The 25,285-nt window shown below is 34.2% G+C and overlaps 1 protein-coding gene across 2 annotated transcripts in view; it reads right to left on the bottom strand.

Annotated features, from left to right (window-relative positions):
- Nucleotides 1–2,001: 2,001 nt before the first annotated feature.
- LOC128860074 (neuropeptide SIFamide receptor) overlaps nt 2,002–25,285 on the bottom strand; it is a 98,295-nt gene continuing 75,011 nt past the window's right edge. For both annotated transcript variants that reach the window (XM_054097321.1, XM_054097320.1), the window contains exon 3: nt 2,002–2,392. In XM_054097321.1, coding sequence (XP_053953296.1) covers nt 2,372–2,392 — 21 coding nt within the window. In that variant the 3' untranslated portion in view covers nt 2,002–2,371. The remainder of the gene's footprint in view (nt 2,393–25,285) is intronic.

Raw genomic sequence — 25,285 nt, forward strand, 5'->3', positions numbered from 1 at the left:
CGGCTCTAGCCAGAAGCTGGGACCGATATTTAAGATCCTATTTCTTAATGAATATAGACAATATATACGCTTTAGGTATCAAGAACATTTTACGATTTGTCAAAAGTTCTGGATGGTTCAATAAGGAGAGGGAAATGGAGCCCAGCCCCCGCGGCTCACAACGGGCCCATTTCGTTGTCTAAGTAGCATCGTTGTCTCTAGGTGATACGGCTGCCAAACCTTACCTATGATTGTTTGACAAAAAATCTGCGGTGAAACGTAAACTATGCCTTTATGTTTTTTTTATTAAATATTAATAAAAGAAGTTAGTTGTCAGAGGGGAGTGAAAAAATTTTAAGTAAGAGAAATTTCAAAAATGAGCCAAAATAGGAGTGTAAGAAATATAACAAACAAACAAAAAATATTGCCGTTTACATAAAGCTATTATCAGTATTATAAAGAAAATTATTTTACAAATGAAAAAAAATGTTTTTTTTTTGTTTACTACGAAATTTTTTTTATTTTCTATTTATTTTAGTTAAAACACAATATGGTACGAAAATATAAAAAAGCATCGAAAGAAAATTGTGAAAATAGAGATAAAGCCACAAAAATTGATGTTAACTCCATATAAAAAAAGAAGAATTCGTTATACGGTGAAAACCCACAAGAGCGACAGCGAAAAAAATTGTTGAAAATCAGAAAGATTTTTCGGCCACTTGAAATTTAAACTTTATTATACCGAAATTCCATGGACATGAAACTGCAACCACGCAGTTTTTCTGAAAAATCTAATTTTTCCGCCCTTGATAAAGTATAAATGCATTTCAATGACATTCTCAATTCAAAATAAAAAACCTGTATACGAAAATCATCACAAAGCATATTTGATTATGATCTCACACCAAAACAGCAACAAGTTAGACTTGAGAGAGCGAAGGAGTTGCTTCGATTGGCCGAAACCGGTCAATTTTCGAACAATGTGTTTTCTGACGAGAAATTTTTTCAATTTGTAAGCTCCCAAAATGATAGGGTTTATTTGACCGAGTCATCGATTGGACACCAGGAGGCAGCACTCGCCACATGTAATGGTTTGGCCCACTGTAACTGCAGACGGGCGGTCTCCAATCATTTTTATCGAGCCTGGTGTCAAGGTAAATGCGGAATATTATCGAGAAAATATTCTGTAGGTTGGCATTTCGGTGGCAGGCCATATACGTTTCAACAGGACTCAGCACCGTCCCACAAGGCTCGAGTGAACCAAGAATGGCTAAAAAATAAGCTTCCGAACTTCATAACGTCCACACAATGGCTCTGAAATTCACTAGACTCGAATTCGATGGATTATTCTCTTTGGGCAAGATCCGAATTAGCAGATTCACCAGTCCCGAGGTGCTGAAAAAGCCATTGTGCGCGAGTGGGCCAAAATACCTGCAAGTCATATTCGGGCAGGTTGCGACTCGTTGCTGGACCATCTCAGGGCCATAGTCAAGACAAAAGGTGGTCATATCGAGCAAAAGTGAATTGTTTCTTAATTTTGTATTATTTTCAGACATTTTTTATTTTGCATTGAATAAAGGTAATTTTCCACATTAAATTTATAACCATTTTAATTGGTTACACTTCGAGTGCCGGACCTTCTAGGGCGGAAACAAATGTTCTCCAACGATTTCTCTCAGTCGTTATGTGTCTGATTTGGTTCCAGGTGGAACATCATAGGTGATTATGCGCACCCATGCTTGGTCATGTTTGGCATGGGCGACCGCTGCGTGCAGTTCCTTGCGGATTCCCTTGAAAAGCCATTTTGAAAACTTTATCGTCTTCTCTACGGAGAATTCTAAATAATGGAAATTTCGTTACATTTTTTTTAAGTTTATACAAAGTTTGAATTTATGTGGCACTGGCATCAAACTACATACCGAGAAAAGTTCTAAAAATTCTGATTAAAGTATGTAAAACTTTGAAAATTGAGTGTAAAATTTTAAGCCTTGCATTATATGGGTTTTGCTGTACTATGAGCTGTATAAAAAACAAGTGGTGTGCTTATAATTCTGCAACGGGGTGTACATGACAAGTAAACGTACGCATACAAATTGTAGCGCTAGGGCAAGTATTAGCCAGGGGGTACATTTCGACTTTTGGCGTTGCGGACTTCGGCAAGCTAACTGTGCTGTTTTTCAATTTATTTATCAATCATTCTCAGTGTATTTAAATTAGCTTATTTTTATTTTTTTGTATAATACTTACATTTCTAATTCACTTATTCATTTCTTATTCATTTACGATTTTCTCTTACATTTAACTTAAAATTTGTATTACTGAGTTTACTCAAATAACTAATTTAATAGTTGACAACTTTTCCGTTTCTGGCCGCCAAAGCGGATTCCAAATTTTAGAAGTGCGTTTCAATTACCTGCAAGTAAAAAAGAATAAGAAAAAATGTTTGGGTGAGAAATATAGATTTTTAGCAGAAGTTTTATTTACAAAAATAAATTAAATATATAAATTCGTATATAAAGGGTCCGGCACTCGAAGTGTAGCCAATTAAGAAGGACATAAATTTAATGTGGAAAATTACTTTTATTCAATTCAAAGTAAAAAATGTGTGAAAACAGTACAAAATTAAGAATCAGTTTACTTTTGCCTCGTTATGACCACCTTTGCCTAAACCACATTTTACATTTTTTTAGATTTTTTTTACATTCATGCGGTTCGTTCATTACCGCAGTTTGTAGCAGCCTAAAGTTTACAAGACAGATGCACACACATACATAGGTATATACCGGGTGCTTCAAAAAAATGTATACACACTTTGAACTTCCATAGAAAATTTATTTACCGGTCTACAAAGTTAAATTTCAGGAAAATAGAAAGCTGAAAGTCCAATGTAAATGAAACATAAATAACAAATGTTAATACTGTTCAAATTGGTGACCTGCAGCATCAATACATTTTTGAGTACGAGTCACCACAGATTCTGTACATCGTATCAAAACGTCCAATGAGATTTCTCTACACACTGCTTGAATCTCATTCCAAAGAATGTCTAGGTTACGTGGTTTACGTTTGTACACCTCATCTTTTACTGTGCCCCACAAGAAGAAATCCAGTGGTGTAAGGTCTGGAGAGCGTGCTGGAAACTCGATTGGCCCCCTGCGTCCTATCCACTGGCCCGCCAAATTTTGATCCAGGTAAGCAAAAATGTATTGATGCTGCAGGTCACCAATTTGAACAGTATTAACATTTGTTATTTATGTTTCATTTACATTGGACTTTCAGCTTTCTATTTTCCTGAAATTTAACTTTGTAGACCGGTAAATAAATTTTCTATGGAAGTTCAAAGTGTGTATACATTTTTTTGAAGCACCCGGTATGTAGATGTATACTAAACGACAAGAGGAATAACAAAGGGAATGGATGTAGTCAGATCTATCTGTCTCTCTATCAACCAGTTGTTGGATGTATACAAACGAAACAGATGACGATGACAACAAAAATTCATTGAGAAATGGAAAATGTATTCGAAGAGAAGATAGATTTTAATGCGGAGTTGAGAAGGTGGCACTAAACGGAATTTAAGTACTGTCCGTCTTCAACCCGAATACTTCTTTACACCCAAAAAAGGCGGATTTCATGAAATTTTCAAAAAAGAAAATATTTTTTATTGCAATCAAAATCAAGAACCGCAAAACACTTCAAACCTAAATAAATTGCATGTATTAAAATGTATTGTGGTCAAAAACAATTACAGGCCCACAATTTTGTACTTTCTTCGACACAATTTATTCGATTGTCCGACTTACATAGATAGTAATGCAAATTATTCGAATTTATTATCAAGAGGCAGGCACTTCTTCGGGCAGACAACCGCAATGCGTACACGCATACATACTTATATATGCGAATAATGACAAAGACAATTAAGGCGGCTTTCTGGCCTCTTTCTATAGACCTTTAATAAATAGAAAAGAAGAGTGCAAACTCTTTGGCTGACCTACAGACGGTTGCTTGGTAAAGCCGTCCTTGTGTAGTCTGCCTGTCAACCTTAGGCCATCAACAGGACGGGGCCACAAGCCACACAGCACACGCTACAATTGATTTGTTGAAGAGTAAGTTCGATGAGCGCATTATTTCCAGAAATGGACCGGTCAAATGGCCGCCGCGCTCGTGTGATTTGACGCCTCTAGACTATTTTCTTTGGGGTTATGTGAAGTCATTGGTCTACAGTAACAAGCCGGCGACGATTTGTGAGCCAATATTAAACGCGAAATCGCTGGAATTTCGGCCGATTTATGCAAAAGAGTGGTCGAAAATTGGGTTCAACGATTGGACTTCGTAAAACGTGCACGCGGTGGTCATGCAAAAGAAATCGAGTCTCATACTTAAATGTATATGTTCAAACTCGATAAAAAAAAAAAAATTAGTTAAAAAAGTCAAACCGTTAGTGTTTTATTCAAAAAAAAAGTTGAAGCGCTCTTACTGAAAAACGCTTTATTTATTACTCCCTACTATCGAATAGCTACTGCCAGTTATTTCAATTTACTTCACTAATTGATCTTATTAAGCTGATTTTTTGTAAATAGTAATTTTTTTGAGCTACATTATAAAACACTGAAAAATTCGCTAAATATTTTAAATAACAAATTTAAAAAAATATAATTTTAATAAACAATTTCAAATTTTTAAATTTATAATTTCAAATAATTTATGGAAATAGTTAGAGAAATTAAAAGTTAAGGGGTTAGTGGTAGTCAGAGGACCGAAAAAATTATGATTTTAAATGTTTGCTAGTCAATTGCTTTACTTTACAAAAACAAAAACAAGACTTGACTTTAACAAAATTTCAAAACTAAAAATTATTATTGTACTTCAACAAGTTATTACTGTTTGAGTGGAACTCTTTTCTCCAGACGCCCCTTGCGGTGATCATCACAAGTCCTTGGGGATTCATTTAAAATCAATCGGACAATGAAAATTAATTTTATTAATAGATAATCTTGTGCCTGAACGAAGCCTTTTTTTAATTAACAATAATGCAGACTTAAATGTATATGTTCAAACTCGATAATAAAAAAAAAATTAGTTAAAAAAGTCAAACCGTTAGTGTTTTATTCAAAAAAAAAGTTGAAGCGCTCTTACTGAAAAACGCTTTATTTATTACTCCCTACTATCGAATAGCTACTGCCAGTTATTTCAATTTACTTCACTAATTGATCTTATTAAGCTGATTTTTTGTAAATAGTAATTTTTTTGAGCTACATTATAAAACACTGAAAAATTCGCTAAATATTTTAAATAACAAATTTAAAAAAATATAATTTTAATAAACAATTTCAAATTTTTAAATTTATAATTTCAAATAATTTATGGAAATAGTTAGAGAAATTAAAAGTTAAGGGGTTAGTGGTAGTCAGAGGACCGAAAAAATTATGATTTTAAATGTTTGCTAGTCAATTGCTTTACTTTACAAAAACAAAAACAAGACTTGACTTTAACAAAATTTCAAAACTAAAAATTATTATTGTACTTCAACAAGTTATTACTGTTTGAGTGGAACTCTTTTCTCCAGACGCCCCTTGCGGTGATCATCACAAGTCCTTGGGGATTCATTTAAAATCAATCGGACAATGAAAATTAATTTTATTAATAGATAATCTTGTGCCTGAACGAAGCCTTTTTTTAATTAACAATAATGCAGCCTCAGAAAATATTTTTTCAGAATTTCGAGAAAAAAACCGACAATTAATTGTTAAAAAAACGAAATTTGGAAAATCCTTCGCTCAGGCCCGAGCTTTTTATATTTTTCAAAAGCGGTATAAATTTTATTGAAATCTACCAAGCGGCTTTTAAATTACTGTGATCACCAGCTTAAAAAACATAGTTTTGAGAAAAACGCATTTAAAGTTTTGCTACTTGCTCTCGAACGCTCCGGAACGCCCGAGCGCCCTTTGTTAATTGTTGAATAACTCGAAAAGTATTTGTCGAATTTACTTCAAACTTTCACACAATATTTCCAAGATATTATACTTTATGAAAATGTAAAAAAAACCCAATTTTTTTAAAATTCTGACCACCCCTAGCCCCTTAAGCATATATCTGGTCACCCTAGTAGGAATGATAGGAAAAGATATTTAGATAAGAAATAGCGGTAAAATGTATAAAATTAAGTCTGGCTTTATTTTAAAGCTACATTAACATTATGCAAGTGGCCACGTCTTTTCCGCTAGCAGTTCTTCAAGCGGCCGTACAATGGGGATTTTTTGACAAATTTGGTTCAAAAATCCTAGAGAATGACATTTTCGACCGATTTTATTATTTTTTTGTGCAAATACTCGTAAACGATTTTAGAATAGATTTTCTGGGCCTGAGTTTAATTTTTTTATTATATCCAAACACAAATATTCCAAAAAACTTTAAAAACAATGAATTGTATATATTCTAATTCTATTTGGAATTTTTTTATAGTAGTTTTAGTCACCGGCATAACACCACGGCAAGTATGTAATTTTCCAGCTCCCCTTAAAAGGTGAAATCATCCCTTATACCTAAGAAACTTAAAAGCTAGTTTTTTTTTTTTTTTCAAAAAGAAAACTGGAAGATTCACCGGAAAAATTTTACAAAATTTGTATGCACGTTTTTGAAGTTCTTGAATCAAAAGTCGTGTCTGTATGTCCTGGCGAGGTCAAATTTAATGTCAGTTCAATTTTTTTTTTTTCAACTAGTGAGTTCAAGTTTTGATGTCTCAATCCGATATGTGCACCATTATTTAGCAAAAGTATCTCAAATGTTGGCCTAGAGTCCAACCTAAATGGTTAGGTTGTTAAAAAAGACTAAAACGTAGAGAAGCAAAGCGTTACAGAAAATAATCGAAGAGTCCCAAGCTGCATGAGCGTGGCCGCCGATTGCAAAACACTTGCCGTGAGTTGACCCGCTCGTCAAATTTCTCCTTCGAAATTTCACATCTCACCGAGTCGCTACGTACGGTAGGTGACGCCATCTTATTAGAGCCACAGCTTGGATATATCGATGTTTCCCAGCTTTGCTCATGGAAAGTCTTTTAACATCGCTCTACTGTAGACTATGGAAAATAAATAATTCGAATAAAATAAGATGATGCCGCAATGATATTTTTCGATCTGATGCATTCGCCGTTGAAGTCCTTTTCAAAAAACTATGAACCAATGACGCTCAAAATCTCAAAATCCACACCAAACAGTAAGTCGCACCAAACTATAGCTCGTATAGCTTGAAGTCATCCGATATAATAAAATTTGGATTCGGCAACCCCAAAAATGTATGTGTATAAACATTTTTTGAAATTTTTCTAGTTAATATTACAGATTTGTTCTTGAAAAAATTAGTTCTTAAGTTTCTAGGTAGTTAAGCGATGGTTTATCCTCTTAACGAAGGTTGGAAATTTGCGTACTTGCTCTTAGACATTGCATTCCATCCAAGGAAGCATTTTTTTGGTAAAGGTTATTTTTCAGCCAAAATTTGTGTAGAAAGCGTTGAAGAAATAGCATTGTCTATGGTAATAAAATTTCAGTTCCTGAAATGTTTGGATCTTGTTTGGCTTCAACCTTCAGATCAGGTTTTAATTCCCAACATAAAAAAAATGCTTATATAAGAAAATTTATTGATACTGACGAAGTGACGCCGAATATTTCTGCCTAATTTTTAAGTCAAGATTATTATTATTAATTGTGTTTTGTTTTTTTCTTGAGCCAATGAATTTTTTCTTCAGCTGAGCAGTTTCAGACATCGCAGCTTAAACAACTCCTGCCTTTTCAACCACACTCAGTTCGGTTAGGTGGTAGAGAGTCGATCGTTTTACTATTTATAAACAAAGTGCAGTCCTTTATATCAGCCTGGTTGAGGCAGATATTTATTTATTTTAGATAGTAAGAAGTTTATAAAAGATTTGAGTAAGTTATTAGGCCTAAATGAGAGGTTTTGGAATAAAACATTTAAATATGGTACGGCTGGCGTAGCCGAATGGATTGTGCGTGACTTATATTCGGGAGCCCATAGATTTGAATCTCCGTGCATTAAAAAGCAAAATGATAGAAAACGAATTTTCTAACAGCGGTCACCCCTCGGCAGGCTATGGCAAAACTCCAAGAGTATTTCTGCCATGAAAAATATGCACATAAATCATAAATCATTTGCCGTTCGGAGATGACTTAAAATTTTTAGATCCCGCCATTTTTGGAACAACATTAAAACGCACGTCACAAATAGGAGGAAGAGCTCGGCAAAACCCCTAGCAGAGGTGTACGTGCCAATAATTAATTTTATTATTTTTGATTATATATATTTAATGCGGCACGGCTTTCACTGCATTCTGCGAATTTTAGACCAAATCTCGTAGTGAATATTTGCTTCAAACTCAAAATCTAGATATGGCTATCAGTCCTATAGTTCTACCAATAGTATGATTTGAAATTGGTGCGATTTGCAAAATACTTTTAAATATTTGTAATGTCAGTTATAAATATTTCCGATGAAAACTACTAGAAATATAACACTTACGTCATATCCGACGTTTTACCATCAAAATTGTGACTTTTTTAAGAAATCTCCGCAATCGGGTTCTTAAATTGCACTGAGTTCGAATTCTACGATTCGCAGAACATAAATATGCAGTCAACGTCAAAAGAAATTGTACACATATGTAGAAAAGTTTTGAAATTTATTTACTTACTTTTTAATTTCTATTATTCTTTGATAAAAGTACAGTCTACACAACAACTGAAATCAGATAAAGCAAAGTTTCGAACTTAGCATAAAATTTGTATGTATTCAGCAAATTCTCATGAAAATATCAAACTTTTTACTCAGAATTTCTGAAAAAAGTTCAAGTATGCAGTTTTATAGATCATTAAACTTTGATGAAACGCAAATTTTTGAGTAAGTCAAAATTCACTCCAATTTTTGAGAATTTTTTTTTTTTTGCTTGCAGTCTTGTGCATTTTCTTCATTTGACAACCTCTCAACATTTTTTTATGTGGAAGAAAGCACCCAACACCATAACTAGAAGAATTGTCAAAAATCAACGAAACTTTTCAACCAGTTAAAACTTGCACTTTATTATACCAAAATTCAATAATCTATAAAACTGCGTACTTGAAATTTTTCTAAAAATTCTGAGTAAAAAGTTTGAAATTTTGCAAATTTGCCGAATTTCTACAAAATTTATGCAAAGTTGGGAAATTTGCTATATTGATTTTTGTAGTATCAACTAAAAATTCATAAAAAAAAATAACTGAAATTTCAACAAAAATAAATAATTAGTCAAAACTTATCAATATGCGATGTACACTTTCTTTTAGCGCTGACTGTATGTACAAATTCTTATAGACACAAAGTTGCTTTATTTGCATTCAAACTGTTTGAAATGTCTATCTAATATTAAAAGCTACTTTCGTATTACTTCATAAGCGTACATGCCTAAATAAATTTCCAGCCCCTGCAGTTATGAATATTTAACTATTCAGACTGACTGAAAACGCCATCATTTTGCTAAATTTTTCCTAAAAACAGAAGTCAACGCACAAATAAGATTGATGAGTGGAAGTGGTTATTTGCAAAGTATGAGTAAGTAAGCTGAGCTAAAAGCAGCAAATCTGCTATTACTACATAAATACACATAAGCACATACATCTAGAGTCATTTGCTTAAGAGCATACCATGTAAGGTAAGTGTGATAAGTGGCCACAGGATTTGACAGCCTTTTCATTGTGACATATTGCCGTATTCTCAGCAACGCACTGATTATCTTTAGCAGGCATGGAGACGCATACATGAGTAGATATGTGTCCAGGTGTATGAATGCAGGTGTTTTCCTCTGCAAATTGCCGTGTAACCAACATACGATGATGCCTTCATTAGCTTGCGGATTTTTTGATTCGAATTTTTTTCCACGAAAACTTCAGATTCAAATGAAAGCATGCGGGAGGATGCGAGGATGTGTTCTGAGGTCTAAGCAAGCATCAAGTGAATGTTTGTATGTCAATTTGAGCAAAAATGTGCATGTAAACCGGAGCACAAAGCATACAGAGTTGATGTGAAATTAACAAAAGAATTTTTTTTTTTTATTTCAGAGAGACTTTGACAGCCTCGCTATACCAAACTCAGCTCGACACAATTTGCTCGCCTTGCGTTTTTTCTATTTACATTTTTTTCTTTTACGGCATAAATAATAATTTTAATTTTTCTAACACCAACTTAATTCCAGACATTTTTCACATGAAAGTTAACCAAAGCTACGATTATGAGAAACATCACGTTTTTCTACAAAAAAAGTGCGAAATTACGAAATTAAAAGTGTAATTTCAGATAAGTGCACCCAAAGCATTTTGACCATTACTCCGCCAGAACCTACTAACAAAATTGATGGCCATTGAAAGCGAAACTAAAAAGTGAAGCAAAAGTTGGCACTTCAACGTTTATTTGGTTAAACAAATGGCTTGTGTTGTATGTATGTATGAATTGATATGTTTAGCAAGAACAGAATGCGCTGTCAGCAAACAACAACAAAATTGAGTGAAAAAAAGCACTGCGTACACTTGAAATTTATTAGTACAAGCATCATGGCTTGTCACGTGCCGCATGAACAGCAAACGCCTGCTACCGAACAATAATGACAAATGTTGCTTCGAGCCACTTCATCATAATGAGTATAACGGTGCGTATACGGAACGCGAAACAACACAGCCTGCCGAATTATGAATGATAACCCACTAAACGAAAATTCGCGAAATTAAAAAAAAAATTTTAAAACTTTCAAATCGTTACAAAAATTTTTTTTAAATTTCAAAAAATTTCAAAAATTTAATACATGTTGAGGTATGAAATTTAAAAATGTAATATGATTTTATATAAATGGTGTTTGAATGCTACTTTCCGTAATAATTTTGAAATTTTTTTAGTGGGTTTAGTGTGCGATTTTATAACGCACTGAGTAAGATTTCGTACTAATTTTTAAACTCTAGCAAGGAAGAAAATTATCAGACAAGTAAGTTTTAAAATTTTATAAGACACTGAGTAAGATTTTGTACTACATTTTTAATTCTAGCACAGAAAAAATTTGTCAGATAAATAAATTTAAAATTTTTTAAATCTTATAAGGCACTGAGTCAGATTTCACAATACATTTTTGAACTCTAGCAAGGAAGAAATTTATCAGACAAGTAAATTTAAAAATTTAAAAACAACCAAAACAAATTCTCGTCAAAAATCAACGCGATATTTTAACTACTTGAAACTTGCACCAACCACACCAAAGCTCAATGGCATATAATTCTCCATACTCAATATTTTAAAAACAAAAATTTTTGAATTTGAAATTTGAAAATTTATAAGTTTGAAAATTGATTTACAATAAAAAACTTATAAAATAATAAAAATTTAAAAACTTTCATTTAATTGAAAAATGATTAAATTTATTTATAAAAATGTATAAAACAAGAAAAGTAATTTTAAAATTTTTATATTTATATAAATCTTAAAGTTTACAAATCTGTAAATTTTCACATATTAAGTTCTTTTTTTTAATGTTGAGCATGTGGAGTTGCAGAAACTTTGAAATTATTTTTTTTATTTTATAAATTTTTTAAAATAAATTTTAAAATTCATAAATTTGTAAAATTAAAATTTTGAACAAATTCTGTTTTCAAAAATGTTGGGTATGCAATGTTATAGGCCATACAAATTGATTACATTTGTTTATAAAAATTTATAAAATAACTAAAAAAATTTAAAAATTTTTATTAATAAATCGGAAAGTTTATAAATCTGTAAATTTTCACATATTAAGTTCTTTTTTTTTAATGTTGAGCATGTAGAGTTACAGAAACTTTAAAATTATGTTTTTACTTTATAAATTTTTATAAATAAATTTTAAAATTCACAAATTTGGAAACAGTCAAATTTTGAGTAAAATTTTTTTTTCAAAATGTTGAGTATACAAAGTTGTAGGCCAATGAATTTTGGTATGTTTGATAAGTTTCAAGAAGTTAAAATTAAAAAAAAATTTAAAAATTTGTTTAACTTTTGTTTCGTGCTCTTGCGCATTTTTTGCCTATAACGAACGCTCGACATTTTTTCATATGGAAGAAAACACCCAATAGCGTCAGAAGAAAATATAAAAAAAGACTTTTAAATCTTGTCAATAAGTTTCGGTGCTGGAAATATTATGCAAAATATATTTTATCTACAAATTGTTGCATAGCTAAACTGTACTCGTAGAAAACTGGAGCATCTCAAATCCAACGAAAATACTGCAAGCAAAATCGCAATGGCAACTCTTTTTGGAAGCAGAAATTCTAAAATAATTTTAAATTTTAAACATTTATCTTCATGTGAATTCTAAAAGAATCATGAATTTCAAACATTTGTCTTTTACCTCCATTGCAGAAGCTGTGGGGACCTTTCAGAGAACGAGACTGTTGAGCATTTTCTCTGTAAATACCCGGGTTTGGCAGCTAGACAATTAAGGTCACTGGGCACTCGTTTCTTCGACAGCCTGGGGCAGTGTGCCAACCTAAATCCCATCAATCTTCTTTATTACATCAACAGCTGTGGCTGGTTGTAGATATCTGCCTGTTGGAGGTCTCATAATGATATCCAACTGGCGCCTCAGTGCTACTTGAGAAGTGCCAGACTGGCACTTCATCTATTTCACCTACCTTCTATGTGAACCAAGAAAAACCCGAAAAATGGTAAATATAATTTTTGAAGATTTAGAGCAAAAAATTATTTTTAAAATAAAATTGAATATTTATTTTGTTTATATATTATTTTTTAATATTTTTTATTTCCTATAGAAAAGTAAAGACAAAACGTGCTTCGTTTAAATTGATCTTTTATTCTTTTTAATCCACTTACCACTTCATTAAAATTATATACAGCAAAAGTGGAGAAAATGGGATTGAAATCCAGATGCTCTAACAATACCTGAAAATCAGATTTATTACTCTTTCGCGCTTAGTTCCTTTACATGGCTGAGTTGCACATTTTTGGGAGCGATTCGAACACAGCGCGAATTATTGATACAATATATTATATTTTTCAAAGCACAGAAACTGCAAATTCTCGAAAATAATTCTCGACCGACTTTCTTTAAAAGCTTTCTTAAAAAAAATATTTCATTAAACAAAAATTCTTCGGTCAATTCAATATATTTTCCAAAAGAACTGCAAATTTTCATAAACAATCGATCGATTTTCTTTTAAATTCTCTTAAAATATATTTCATAAAAATAATTTTGTCTTAAAAAAACTTAAACATCTGTTTACTGGGATGCATATATGAGTATATGAATTACGCAGCAGGAAAAGTGGAGTGGAAATATGATTATTATGCACTTGAGGTGGTGGCTTATGATGTCAAATGGTTTCTCAGTTGCGTATGAATGAAAAATTAATTCTTACCTTCGAATAAGATTTTTAAACTCAATGGAAATTTTAATAAAATGTGGATTTATCTTCACTGCTATTCATTATTTTTGAAGATTTAATAACGATGCGATATTTATTTTCTGGCAAATGAAAAAATGTTTCCTTACCAGAATTATTTAAATGCAAATATTTAGTGAAGTGAGAGGCAGAGCGCAAAGAAAACTTTAATGACTGAGTAAAATACCGGGCTTATATTTTAACATCACATCACACGTACTTACATATCAGCTAAATGGGAAATATTTAAAGTAAGTCTGTGCCGTGGGAAGTACCTACATGTACACTTTCATAAATAAGAGATATGAGAGACAGTACGAGTACCTACTTAATTTATACACTGTTGCCAAGAAAATACTTTACATTATCTACCAAAATGCGGTTTTCGGTTGTTTGAATGAGGACGGCGATATTATTAAGTAACTAAATCTAAAGCTTCTATTGGGCGGCCTATATAGCATTTGAATTTTGACCTATTTCTTTGTGATTTTCACAGCGTTGAGTCAAACTTTCAGTTTGTGGTTAGGAATTTACAGAGTGATTGCTTTTCGTTGAAACAAAACTCGCCCGCTGTACTGAAGGACGTTTGATTGAAGATGAGGTTATGAAGCTGAGTCAGCCAGTATAGGTCAGTAGTCGAAATTGACAGATAAGGCAAACTATTCGGAAGACTCTCTTTCACCCCCTTTTTATTACCGTAATTTATCTAGTGGATTCATGTGATTTTAGATTTAGATTTCCAACTGCTCTTCCTTATCACCAAAATATGTTTTATTTACATTAACTGTAGGTCCCTTCAGATGAAGACAAACACCAAAAATTGAGAGCGCAAAGGCCAATTATACACAAAGTGGCGCAAAATTAAAGACTTAAATCACTTAATCAAATAATATTAAAAAAACAATTTTAGAAGATCCCTAATTTCCACGGTACTGAGGTCTTTCAAAAAATGTCCTATCTAAAGCGGTGAGTCTCCTTGATGGAGCAGAACAGTGGCACACGAAGTTTCAAAATCGTATCTTTCTGTTCCTCATTTGCCATTTCCATAACCTCCGTGAAAAAAATCTTCATAACTTCCGTGAAGGGGGGAGAGCAGAGAAGTAAAATAAGGAAAGAGATAGGATAAAATATACACATGAAAGTGGCTAGACCTGTGAAAATTATCCAGACTCTTTGGTAAATTTGAAAATATTCTCCAGTTTGAGAGAACGAATATTACTCATTCTCATGACATCGGAACCCAAAATTCGTAGCCTTACTCTAGCAAAGGCGGGACACTCGCAGAGAAAATGCTCAGTGCTATCTAACTCCTCTAAGAAAGACAAGCAAATTGGGTCCTCAATGATTCCAATGGCGTTCATATGCTGATCCCATAGATTGTGTCCTGCAATAATATCGACATTCAAACAAACGTCTATTCTTCCCAGTTTTAGAAGAAAGTTCGACAGTTTTCTCTTCGGGATTGTCACAAAATACTTTGCAGCTCTGCAGCGGTCTAAACTGGACCATCGCTCTTTAGGTAAATTGCATATAATACATGTGGGGTAACCGCTGATACCCAGTTGGGCAATGGGCAATTTCATTCCCTTGAAAACCGCGGTGTCTTGGTACCCATATAAGTAAAAGCTTATTCTGTTTCAACATGAAGCTTTTCTTACATTCTTGAACAATCCTTGAAGTTTTCTTTGCGTTCTTCAGAGTCTTTAGTGCAACCTGACTGTCACTAAAAACTCCCTTTTTCCGCTCCCTGTCCTCCCATTTATCCATTCTGCAACTTCGGATTCGCCAAAATTTCCGCTTGGAAAACAGTTGCCATTCCACCCATGATACTTATTACCATTCGCTCCAGAACCTATTTATTTCTTGGGCTCAACGGTAAAGAAAATATCAGTCATTGAATGATCTCTGGTTTATTCCATTGTTCACGCAATGGGAATTTGACATCAACTACTTGACCACTTTTTGTTACATTTCGTATGAAATGGCTGTATTTTAGTTCACACATTAACTGCCTTTTATCAGTTCGATCCATTACCCATTCACATATTTACACAAATACAAAAAATGAGGTTTCGAAAAACTAAAAAAAAAACTTATTTGACATTAATATTTTGAAAAACCAATGATGAAGGTATTTTGCATTTTTCTCCCTCTCTACGCACAATCATTACTTATTTGGCAATATAATTTTTCAAAATCTTCCTTATACAAAGAAAAAAGATGCTACTTTACATATACCTCTACATATCATGCTCTACATACATATGTGGAAGTATATATGTCTACAAAATCCTCATCCTTAAATAGCATCCATATACCTAAATAAGAAAACGTATCCTCAAAAATAAGCAAAAATACATAAAAACTCAGCTGCCCGCAAAGTAAATGGCATTTGTATAAAAATAATAGGAAATGCTGTAATTTCTGAAAAGAGTTTCCACCCCAACGCACCAAATGTCGTTGACACAAATTTTCCCAAAAAGACAGGGACAAATACAGGAAAAACAGATGCAGCAAGCAATTATATGTATTTGATGCTTATAAAAGCAGCTGCTGCGGCTAACAAAAATTTACGAATTTTTGCATGTGGTTGAGTGTATGTGAGTATATGTTTATGTGTGTGTTTTTATGAATGCTGTGCGCCAAGTTGAGTACCCTGCAGTAAAAAGCAAAACGAGTAAAGCTTCCAGAGTTGGTATCTGATATAAGAAATCGTACTACAAGTAGTACGAGAAGCGCCGGAGTTGTACCAGTTGAAAAGTGGCCCATTATAAGGATCTCACGTTTTTTTAAGAGTTTGAGAACTTAAAATGCTAATACATACTAGAACTATTGTTGGAATTATTTATTTTAATTTTTATCATAATCTGGTAGATAATTTTATGGAATCTATTTTCCGAATATGATATCCGGCATATGTCCGACGTAGCTAAGATTTACATACCAATTAATCTGGTGGATTTGATATTGCAATAAATCGATTGTTAAGCGCACTGTATGGCAAAGTTTACTATCTTGTTGGAACCAAATGTCGTCCATGTTTAGCTGATTAATTTTTGGAAAAAAAAATTCAGTCAGTATGACTCGTTGGCGATTGCCATTCACCTCTCCTTCCTAATTTCGGAAAAAATAAGGATCTATGGTGCCGCTACTGCTCTATGGCAGTTAATTTTATTTTTTATTTTTATTTTATTTTATTTTATCCAAATAAATTTCCACAACTTGAAATCGTTGTTCAGGCGTTAAATAATGACGTCAGGATGACCTGCCAAACCTTACTAAACAGAAATGTCAACACGGTTTGCCATTTTCAGTTGCCAAACCATAGTTATCTATATCTATAGTTCTCATTCAGCTAAAAAAAACACAAAATTTATGAAAACCATTTATTCTTCATTTTTCTTCTTCTTTTTTGTCCCAAATGGAGCATAGGGCCTCCACAAAACGTTTCCATCGCGTAAGATTCTTAACAATAACTTTAATTTCCTTAAACAACTCTCCGGTAGGACTTCTATCGCTTATCTTCTTTTTAAGCCTTCTCTTCTCTATGCAGCCTCGGCCCACCTTCCCGTCTGCTCCTTCCATCTCAGCGCTTGTCTGCAGAAATCAGTTATATTCCAAGTTTTTTCTAAGACTGGATGCGTGGTGGCTGTGGAGATGTTGGCACAACTCAGACCCAAAAGCACAAAAGATGCAATTTTGGTACTCCACTTGTAGAACCGCTGCTTTTTATTAATCGAGCCATCTTGATTTGACTGTGAACCTGCCTATGCCTTATATTTGTTTCCTTAGATTCTTCTTGATTTGAGCTCCTACATCTATCGTTGCACGGTCACCACATCTTCCCGGCATAGCCTCCCAAAGGCCAGTGGCGGTTATTGTTGACGTAATTCTGAGTATGTCTGTTCACGGTTCCCTTAATAGCTCGTCAGAGCTGGATTTGTTGAAATTGGATCACGTCTATTTACTTATTTTGGAGGTAACCGTCCATTCCTCCATATATCAGCGGCCTGTTTCTGGAATAGATTGAAGGTCTCCCTTTTGAGACCGCCTTGGGGACAACGAATTTCTACCGCTTCAGATTCGTTAGAGGATGTCCCCTGTCTTGTTAGGTCATCAGCTTTCTCATTTCCTTCTATACTCCTGTGGCCAAGTACCCAGATGAGAGTGATGTCTGTCGCGCGCGCTAAAGCTTTACGTTTTTCTTTTCATGGTCTGACGATTTTTGGAATTGAATTGATTGTAGGTGACTATAGCTGAAACAAATACATACCTCCGATAGTTGTTGTGGAGGGTTTATAATTATTCTGCAAGTTTGGCTTATCCCGAGAACTTCTGCTTGAAAAATACTATTCCAATTTCCTAGGTGACAAGACTTGGAGGGCTTTCGAGGGTGCCGACGCCGCTATCCTTCTTAGATCCGTCAGTGTAAATTTCAGTTGTTTTCTCTTTGACTACTGAATTCAAATTCCATTACTTTCACGTGGGGTACTTTACTTTTAGTAAAATCTGATGAGTTGCTAGTAGGCCTTTTGTTGTCTAAGATAAGACTATAACCAAGCATCCTAGCATTACAAAAACCTCTATATTTTGTAAGTCTAGTTGGAAGTCTATTGGTAACAGGTAGAGCAAAACATAAAGTGCCTCAGCTGCACACAACTGGATGGGTAGTTGCTTGCCCTGATCCCAAAGATCAGTGTTCGTAATTGCTTTGGACCACTAGATGCATAGAATACGCAAAAACGATTCTGATTGATGTTCACAAATGCCAAATATGATCGACGTACGACGCCATTGGCACAAATTACAAAACTTCCGAAAGAGTGATTAATTTTATGTCAACTGGTACTACCTCGTTAGCGACTATAAAACTGATGTATGAGCTTAATAGTTCATTAAATGCTAGTACCTGAACTGGAAATTGACATTTTGTAGGCCATAGCGATACTTAAAATTCCAGTTACTAGCTTTGAAAAAAGATGGAAGACAAACTCGTGCAGCAACGAGGTTTAAGACAGTTCAGAGTTAGTAGCTTCGACTGCAGGGTATTTGGTGCCACTCATACAAAAAGCCTCATCTGATTACACAAATATTTATCAACATACGACGAGTTCACTCGTCTTTCTTATTATATCTGTGTCAATGCGCACCGACAGAAGTCACAAAGCAAAGTCAGCTGTAAGCCAACATGATACCTACAACAAGCGAAAAGGGATGCCAGTCAACTTAATCCGCCGAGTGATGAAGTTTATAAAACGATGAAGGCGGTTATAAATACACACGAATACATCCATATTTACATGCGAATATACAGGAGCGCAGTATTAACAAACAACAGCCTACAGGCAGCAGGGTAAAAGGCAGACCACAAAAGCAAACCAACCAAGCGGCTCATAAAGCACAGCAGCAGCAGCAGCAGCTCTCTACCCTTAGCATACATATACATATACATATGTATGTATACGTACTAGCAGATATGTCTATATTTGAGCGCGATTGTCTTTCCTTAACCGCAAGAATAAGAGATTTACATACATACATACGCACAAGTGAAAAATATGTGGTTGAATATCTGCGAATGCGGTTTGTATTATTGCCGTGATGGCATAATAAACAAGCTGACAGTTGGGTTGTTCGCCCGATAAGGGGACCAATACTCCTGTGATAGAGAAGTAATGATAAAGGCGCATAAAATGAAAGCACATTTTGTCAAAAAAGTCCCTAGAGTTGATTATTTAAGAAGCGTGTTTGAAGTGCTTGCCAAGATTCTTAAAGAAAATAGGCCTGTTTTATAGAGGGGCGCTAAATTAATCATCCAATTTTGTTTTTCAATATTGTTACTAAATTAAAAAAAAATATTTTCAGCTTTGGAAATCTTTTTTTACCTTTGCGCGCTCCATTGCTTGTTTGTTTGTATGCTGCAGCTGTCTGCTTCACAAGTGTCAACTCAAATTGGCGTACGGCGTCATTTGCAAAAATTACAAATTTTCCGGTAGGGTAATTAATTGTATGCCACATTGAAGTCAGTTAACAATTGCCGCAATATTGATACTCAGCTGATATTAAAACTAAATCTTGGGAATATTTTAAGCAGTTTGCATTTGAACTTTCAATAAATAAAAAAAAATGAAAATTAGAAAATAATATAGTATAGATGCCCTTGCATGCTTGAATTCAAAGAACTAAACTAGCCACTCACACTGATAAATCAGAGCCTCTGGCTCCGCTGGCTACCACACAAAGTAGGAATATTAAAGGTAGGTAAGGTAAAGGTAAAGGTAAGGTAAAGGTAAAAGACACTTAATTTTACGCTACACACAAATACACAAAAACTCATTTCTACAAACTTCTGTGTGATCCCAATCAATCTACAGTTACCAATCTTGCATGCAAACCCTCATAAGCTACATTGACACTCGTATATCCAGACGTGATCTAATCAAATTCGAACGTCTTCGCTTAAGTTACATAAACGTTACGCATCGTTATCTCCTTGAAAAGGTTCCATCACAACACTATCATCCTTGCAGCTCTCCAACTATCATTGACCTATTCCCCCTCTTGACAGTTTGCCCGCTTTTTCGAACACATAGAACCAGATAATTTTCCAAAATCAACCGACTAACACTATTATCTACGCCAAATGTGGAAAATATTTGAAAATGAAATCCATTATTTTATCGATACATGGATGTATTTATGCTCGTTGTCAAGGTGACATTTCACACTGAAAAAATTCTTGTCCTGTTTTTCATTTGTTCTGGTCAGTTGTGACCTACAGAGTGTTAGCAATGGAAGTCAACAAAGATAAAATTCGATACATTTTACAGCTTTTCTCTGATAAAAGGGAATAGGCAAGCCATGCCACTTGAATTGTGAATAGTGTTTATGGTGCCGATACAGTAACAGCTAAACAAACTAACGTTTGTTTTCGTCGATTCTGTTCAGGCATTTTTTATCTTAAAGAAAATATAGATAATACCGAAAATGTGCATAAAATCATAGAAATAATCGAAGTTCATCGGCATATTAGTAGTTGTAGCATCGCCCATGAGCAAACAAAACAGTTTTACGCAAAAGCAATGGATCTATTTTTCGCCAAACTAATATGAGTCGATAAACATCGCATTTGTTAGCTTATTTTCCACTATCCAAAACTCAAATAATCACTTCGAGGCAACGCTTTCCAGTTGAAACAAGTTAAGAGATAACCGAAGAGGTTGCCGAAAAAAGTGTTTAAAATTTATCTTGATGATCGGATTGTTGGATCAATGGATTATTCCTATTTGAAGCCGATAACTTAACAGGTTATATACAGTTACAATTTAAAAAAATCGATTGATTTTACTTTATTTTCTTAATGTACATATATTTGAGAATACACACAGAAAATTTAATATCGTTCCGGTGAATATTTTCGAAGTTACACACAAATTTGAAAAGGCGTTTCAGAGTGGTTGAAAGTACTAGGCAAATTTTAAACTTTTTCTCAAAATGGTGTTTTCAAACTCGAAAACGGCTAAACCGATTAGTCTCAAATTTTAACACTAGCTTCTTAAATATATTTTTTAGTAGATAATCGACGTTTTTTTTCACCAATAAATATTTTTTTTTATAAATAATTTAAGGCCGAAATTTTGATCAAAAATCAATTTTTTTTTTGTGAAGCCGCCATTTTGTCAAACAAATTTATTTTGCTTATTCCTTCCACTAATTACTAGATTTAACACTATTTTAACGAAATCTGTTCGCCTTTTATTAATTACAGAGGATCCAGTTCAGAGATATAGTGGTCACCGAAAAGCGTCTTTTTTGAGAGGAGCTCCTGGAGATCAGCTGTAGCTCCTTTCCAAATAAATATTTTTACTAATACTAAGTCTTAAAATACAGTTAAAAGATAATATAATATGTGTACAAATTTTTAGATGAATAAAATTTAAAGTTTTCTCAGGAAAGTTCTGCAAAATTCGCTTTTTTCGGCCTCCTAACTATTTTAACCCCTTAAATTTGAATGACAATAAATATATTTTTTTCATGTTCAGTACTTTTTTGACAGCATGCAACATGTGCTTGCAGACAAACATTGCGGTCTCCCCCTTGCAGAAAGTACTGAATTCCGTGCTGATTGCATATTCGCTATGCGCTCCCCATTCTATGCAAATAAGTCATATTTAACATTTCAGTCAGTTAAGGTTTATTGCCTTTACAAAACAGCTGCTCGAGCCTTCTGGCAATGTGCTTTGATAATATTGGCCGTTCCCTAAACAACGCCTATTGTGATTTTATCAACATTTTATGTATCGGACGCACATTTTATTTTTTATTATTATTATTATTTTTCTTTGACAGTTGACAAGTGTGGCGATGGAGCTGATGACGTATGAAAAATGTGTATATTCACTACCAAATAAGCTTCCTTGTTCAAAATTTGAATACTTTTTCTGATATTCTTTGGAAAACCAGCACTGTAACCATGGTAAAATGAAGAAGTTGGTGAAAAAATATGCGAACAATATTACCAGAGTTTTATACCAGACGAAGGATTAAGGCAAAGATCTTGCTTTTCAATGTAAATATTTCATCGGATATCTTTTAAACTTCAGTAGTAGTGATAATCACATTGCAAGTTTTGTGCGTGGATGTGAGTTCATGAATAACTTCACCGTTTTGTTTTTTCATTAAAATTAAAATGGGTATTTTAGTATTTTTCTATAATTTTAATAAAAATGCGAAAAAGCCATAACATTGAGCTTATGTGTGGGACTGTGTAGATTTAATAAAAAAAATGAATGATGACACAAAGTTAATTGCGAAAACGCAAACAATTGTAAGCACATTTTTCTGAGAGCATTTTAATAATCGACAAAATGGATATGCGGCTTTAATTTCATGTGTAATTAAAATACATTAATAATTAAATACCTTAGTGTAACCACGTACACACACATACATACGCACTTGCATTCATAGCAGCATATTTGAGTGTATTAACACATCATATCAATTAATGGCGAAAATAAAAGTCACCTCGGGGCGATAAATTTAATCAACTTGTTTCTGAGCATTTGGCAGGTTTGCACGAGTGTAAGCATTTATGTGTGAGTGTAAAGCAAATGCAATAAATAGCCATTAAGTAGTATTTTTCAATGCACAAATTTTAAAACTAAAAAAATATTATATTATGGACTGGATTATTAAGGACTTCTCTTATAATATTTATTAAATATTTGACACTTCAAACGTAGTTAGGGGGGTAAATAAAAAAATACACGCGCAAACCGTTTGTATTTTAATAAAAAATGTAGCCACTCCTCAAATTAAGTATACATAAAAAAATGGCACACTTTCGAATTTATTTATTTTTATGGCTGAACACGCGAGTTTAAGGAAGGCTAGGTTTGTTTTCCTTGTTCATTCCGCTCGGGAGTACAGAGGCTCTTCCATTGTGCACGGTTCTGGGTGATTGGTTTTGCGCCGTTCCATGTGTGAGACCTATCCATCGCCCTACAAATGATGCGGAGGTGTTTGTTGACGAATGATTGTCATGTTTTACAATGCTAACTTCACATATGAGCTGAATACTCGAAGTTTAGAGCCCCTGAAGTTTGTGAACCATTTGTGACCATACTGTATGCATTCGCACGAACGCCACCCTTGCTTTATTTAGCCATCTTCGTCTGCTTCGTGGTCTCCCGCGATAGTTTATTCAAGGTAGCAGAAGCTTTCGACAATGTTCATCGGACACCCGTTAACCATTATATGTCTTGCTTTATTGTGGTTGACTCTTACAGTCCTCGTACCAGCGTGACTAGACTAGTCCGCTTACGCTTCCATGTCAGTAAGTTTGTGAAATAGGAGGCAGGTGTCATCGGCGATGTCCTGGTTCTCAAGATATCTGGTGGAACTCCATACCATACTTTTTTAGTGCAGGGTCAGTGGACTCATGACGTCGTCTAGAAAGTTGGCGAAGGGAAGGGGCGCCTGCGTTTAGTTGTGAATGGGTCGCCGATGTTACCGTTGTGAAGCACTGCCAGTTCGGAGTTCTCATAAAGGACTCTCATGTGGCGGATTATTTTAGCCGGAACTGCCTTTCTACTCAACGCCATTCATATTGCGCCTGGTTTGATTGTGTTGAATGCCTTCTTAAAGTCAGCGAACAGCATATAAAGCGGAAGCACCGCTCAACTGATTATTTTACTATGGTGCAATGAGTGTTGGCTTCGGTATGGAGAAATGCAGCTTTCTTGTTCCTTAAAGGAAAGGAAGGTTAATTCGGTGAAAGTAAAGCAAGGTTTTAAGACTGTTTTTGGTGTAGGGGATGGTATTAATTTATTGAGTCTGCCGCAAAGCAAAGTTCTGAAACAAAAAAAAAAAATAAAATGCATTTGTTAGAGCAAATATACCTCGAAGTATCCCTGTACGGTTGTTTTTATTTTTTAATTTTTCGTAGCGCTTGACAGCTAAAAAAGCTATTTTGGCAAAGAAAAATATCAGATCATTTTTTTTCTTATTAATATTTATTACAACAAAAACAGAGATAAAAACTATGAACACGTGAAAAATAATGTTATAAGGTCCCCAAAACAAAAAGTTTCAAAACCTCTTTAGAATCTCATAAGTACAGAAATCCGGCCAAGAGCAGGTGATGCTCAAATGTTCATAACTTCATCAGTTTTGCTCCGAGTGACTTGAAATTTTGACACAATATTCTTATCACATATAACTGGCGCTTACACTATTTTTGGGTATTAAGCCGAGCTACTCCTCCTATTTGCGTTGTGCGCGTTCCACTAATGGAAGGATCAACATATTTGAGTCACCTTCGAATGGCAGATGGTTTTTTTTCATAAGAAGCTTTTTATATCAGATGGGTTGGTTGAAGTGATGATTCATCCAGTATCCAACAAGCGCTTCCACATTATTTTGTTGCACATCCTCGTTACCAACTTATTTAGCGGTTTAACGGTTATTTACAGCGTGACCATACCCAGTTCGTGCCGTTGAAGAACCTTATTAGATTGTCGACGTCTAAGCCAAAGAGTTGTTGACGTTTGTTTGTGGTTATAGGTGGGCCATAACGTTCTGCTAAAAAAATACGATTTAAAAGTAAGTAAAATCTTTACGTAATAAAACCTTTTTCTCATAAAATTTTCTGGAAAAATGTTGAGTTTAAAAAGTTTTGATAAATTTCTTTATTACCTTCTTTTTCTCATAAATGGCAACTTGAACATTGTTCGACTCGTTCAGCCATCCACCACAGATATACTCATATATTACATATATACGTACACCCTTTGGATGTTTAGCCGAACTCTTCCTCCTATTTGTGGCGTGCGTCTTGATGTTGTACCTCAAATAGAGGGACTTACAATTTCAAACTGACTCTGGACGGCAGATATTTTTTATGAGGAGGATTTTCATGGCAGAAATACACTCGAAAGGGGCAACCCTTATTAGAAAAACTTTTTGTTCATTTTGGTCTTTTATCAAGATTCGAACCTACGCTCTCTCTGAATTCCGAATGGACGTTACGCATCAATCCATTCGGCTACGGCGGCCTTCTTATACAACTTATATATATTTTATATCAATCGCATATATGCTTGGGTGTTTGACTAAGCTCCTCATTCGATTAGTGATGGGCGCTTGGATACTATTTCCTAATGGTTATTATCAGAAGCTTTTTCACTTCAGAAATACACTCGGAGGCTTGCCACTTTCTGCCAAAGAGAGACAAATGTAAGAAAAACTGCTTCTATCACTTGGTGTTTCACACTCCCAGTGGGTTTCCAATGGTGGCCCTACCGAATCGTAGTCACAAACAAAATAATTTGGCTACGTTGGCAGCT

The sequence above is a fragment of the Anastrepha ludens genome, chromosome 4 (assembly GCF_028408465.1).
Source record: "Anastrepha ludens isolate Willacy chromosome 4, idAnaLude1.1, whole genome shotgun sequence".
In the NCBI taxonomy this organism is placed as follows: Eukaryota; Metazoa; Arthropoda; class Insecta; order Diptera; family Tephritidae; genus Anastrepha; species Anastrepha ludens.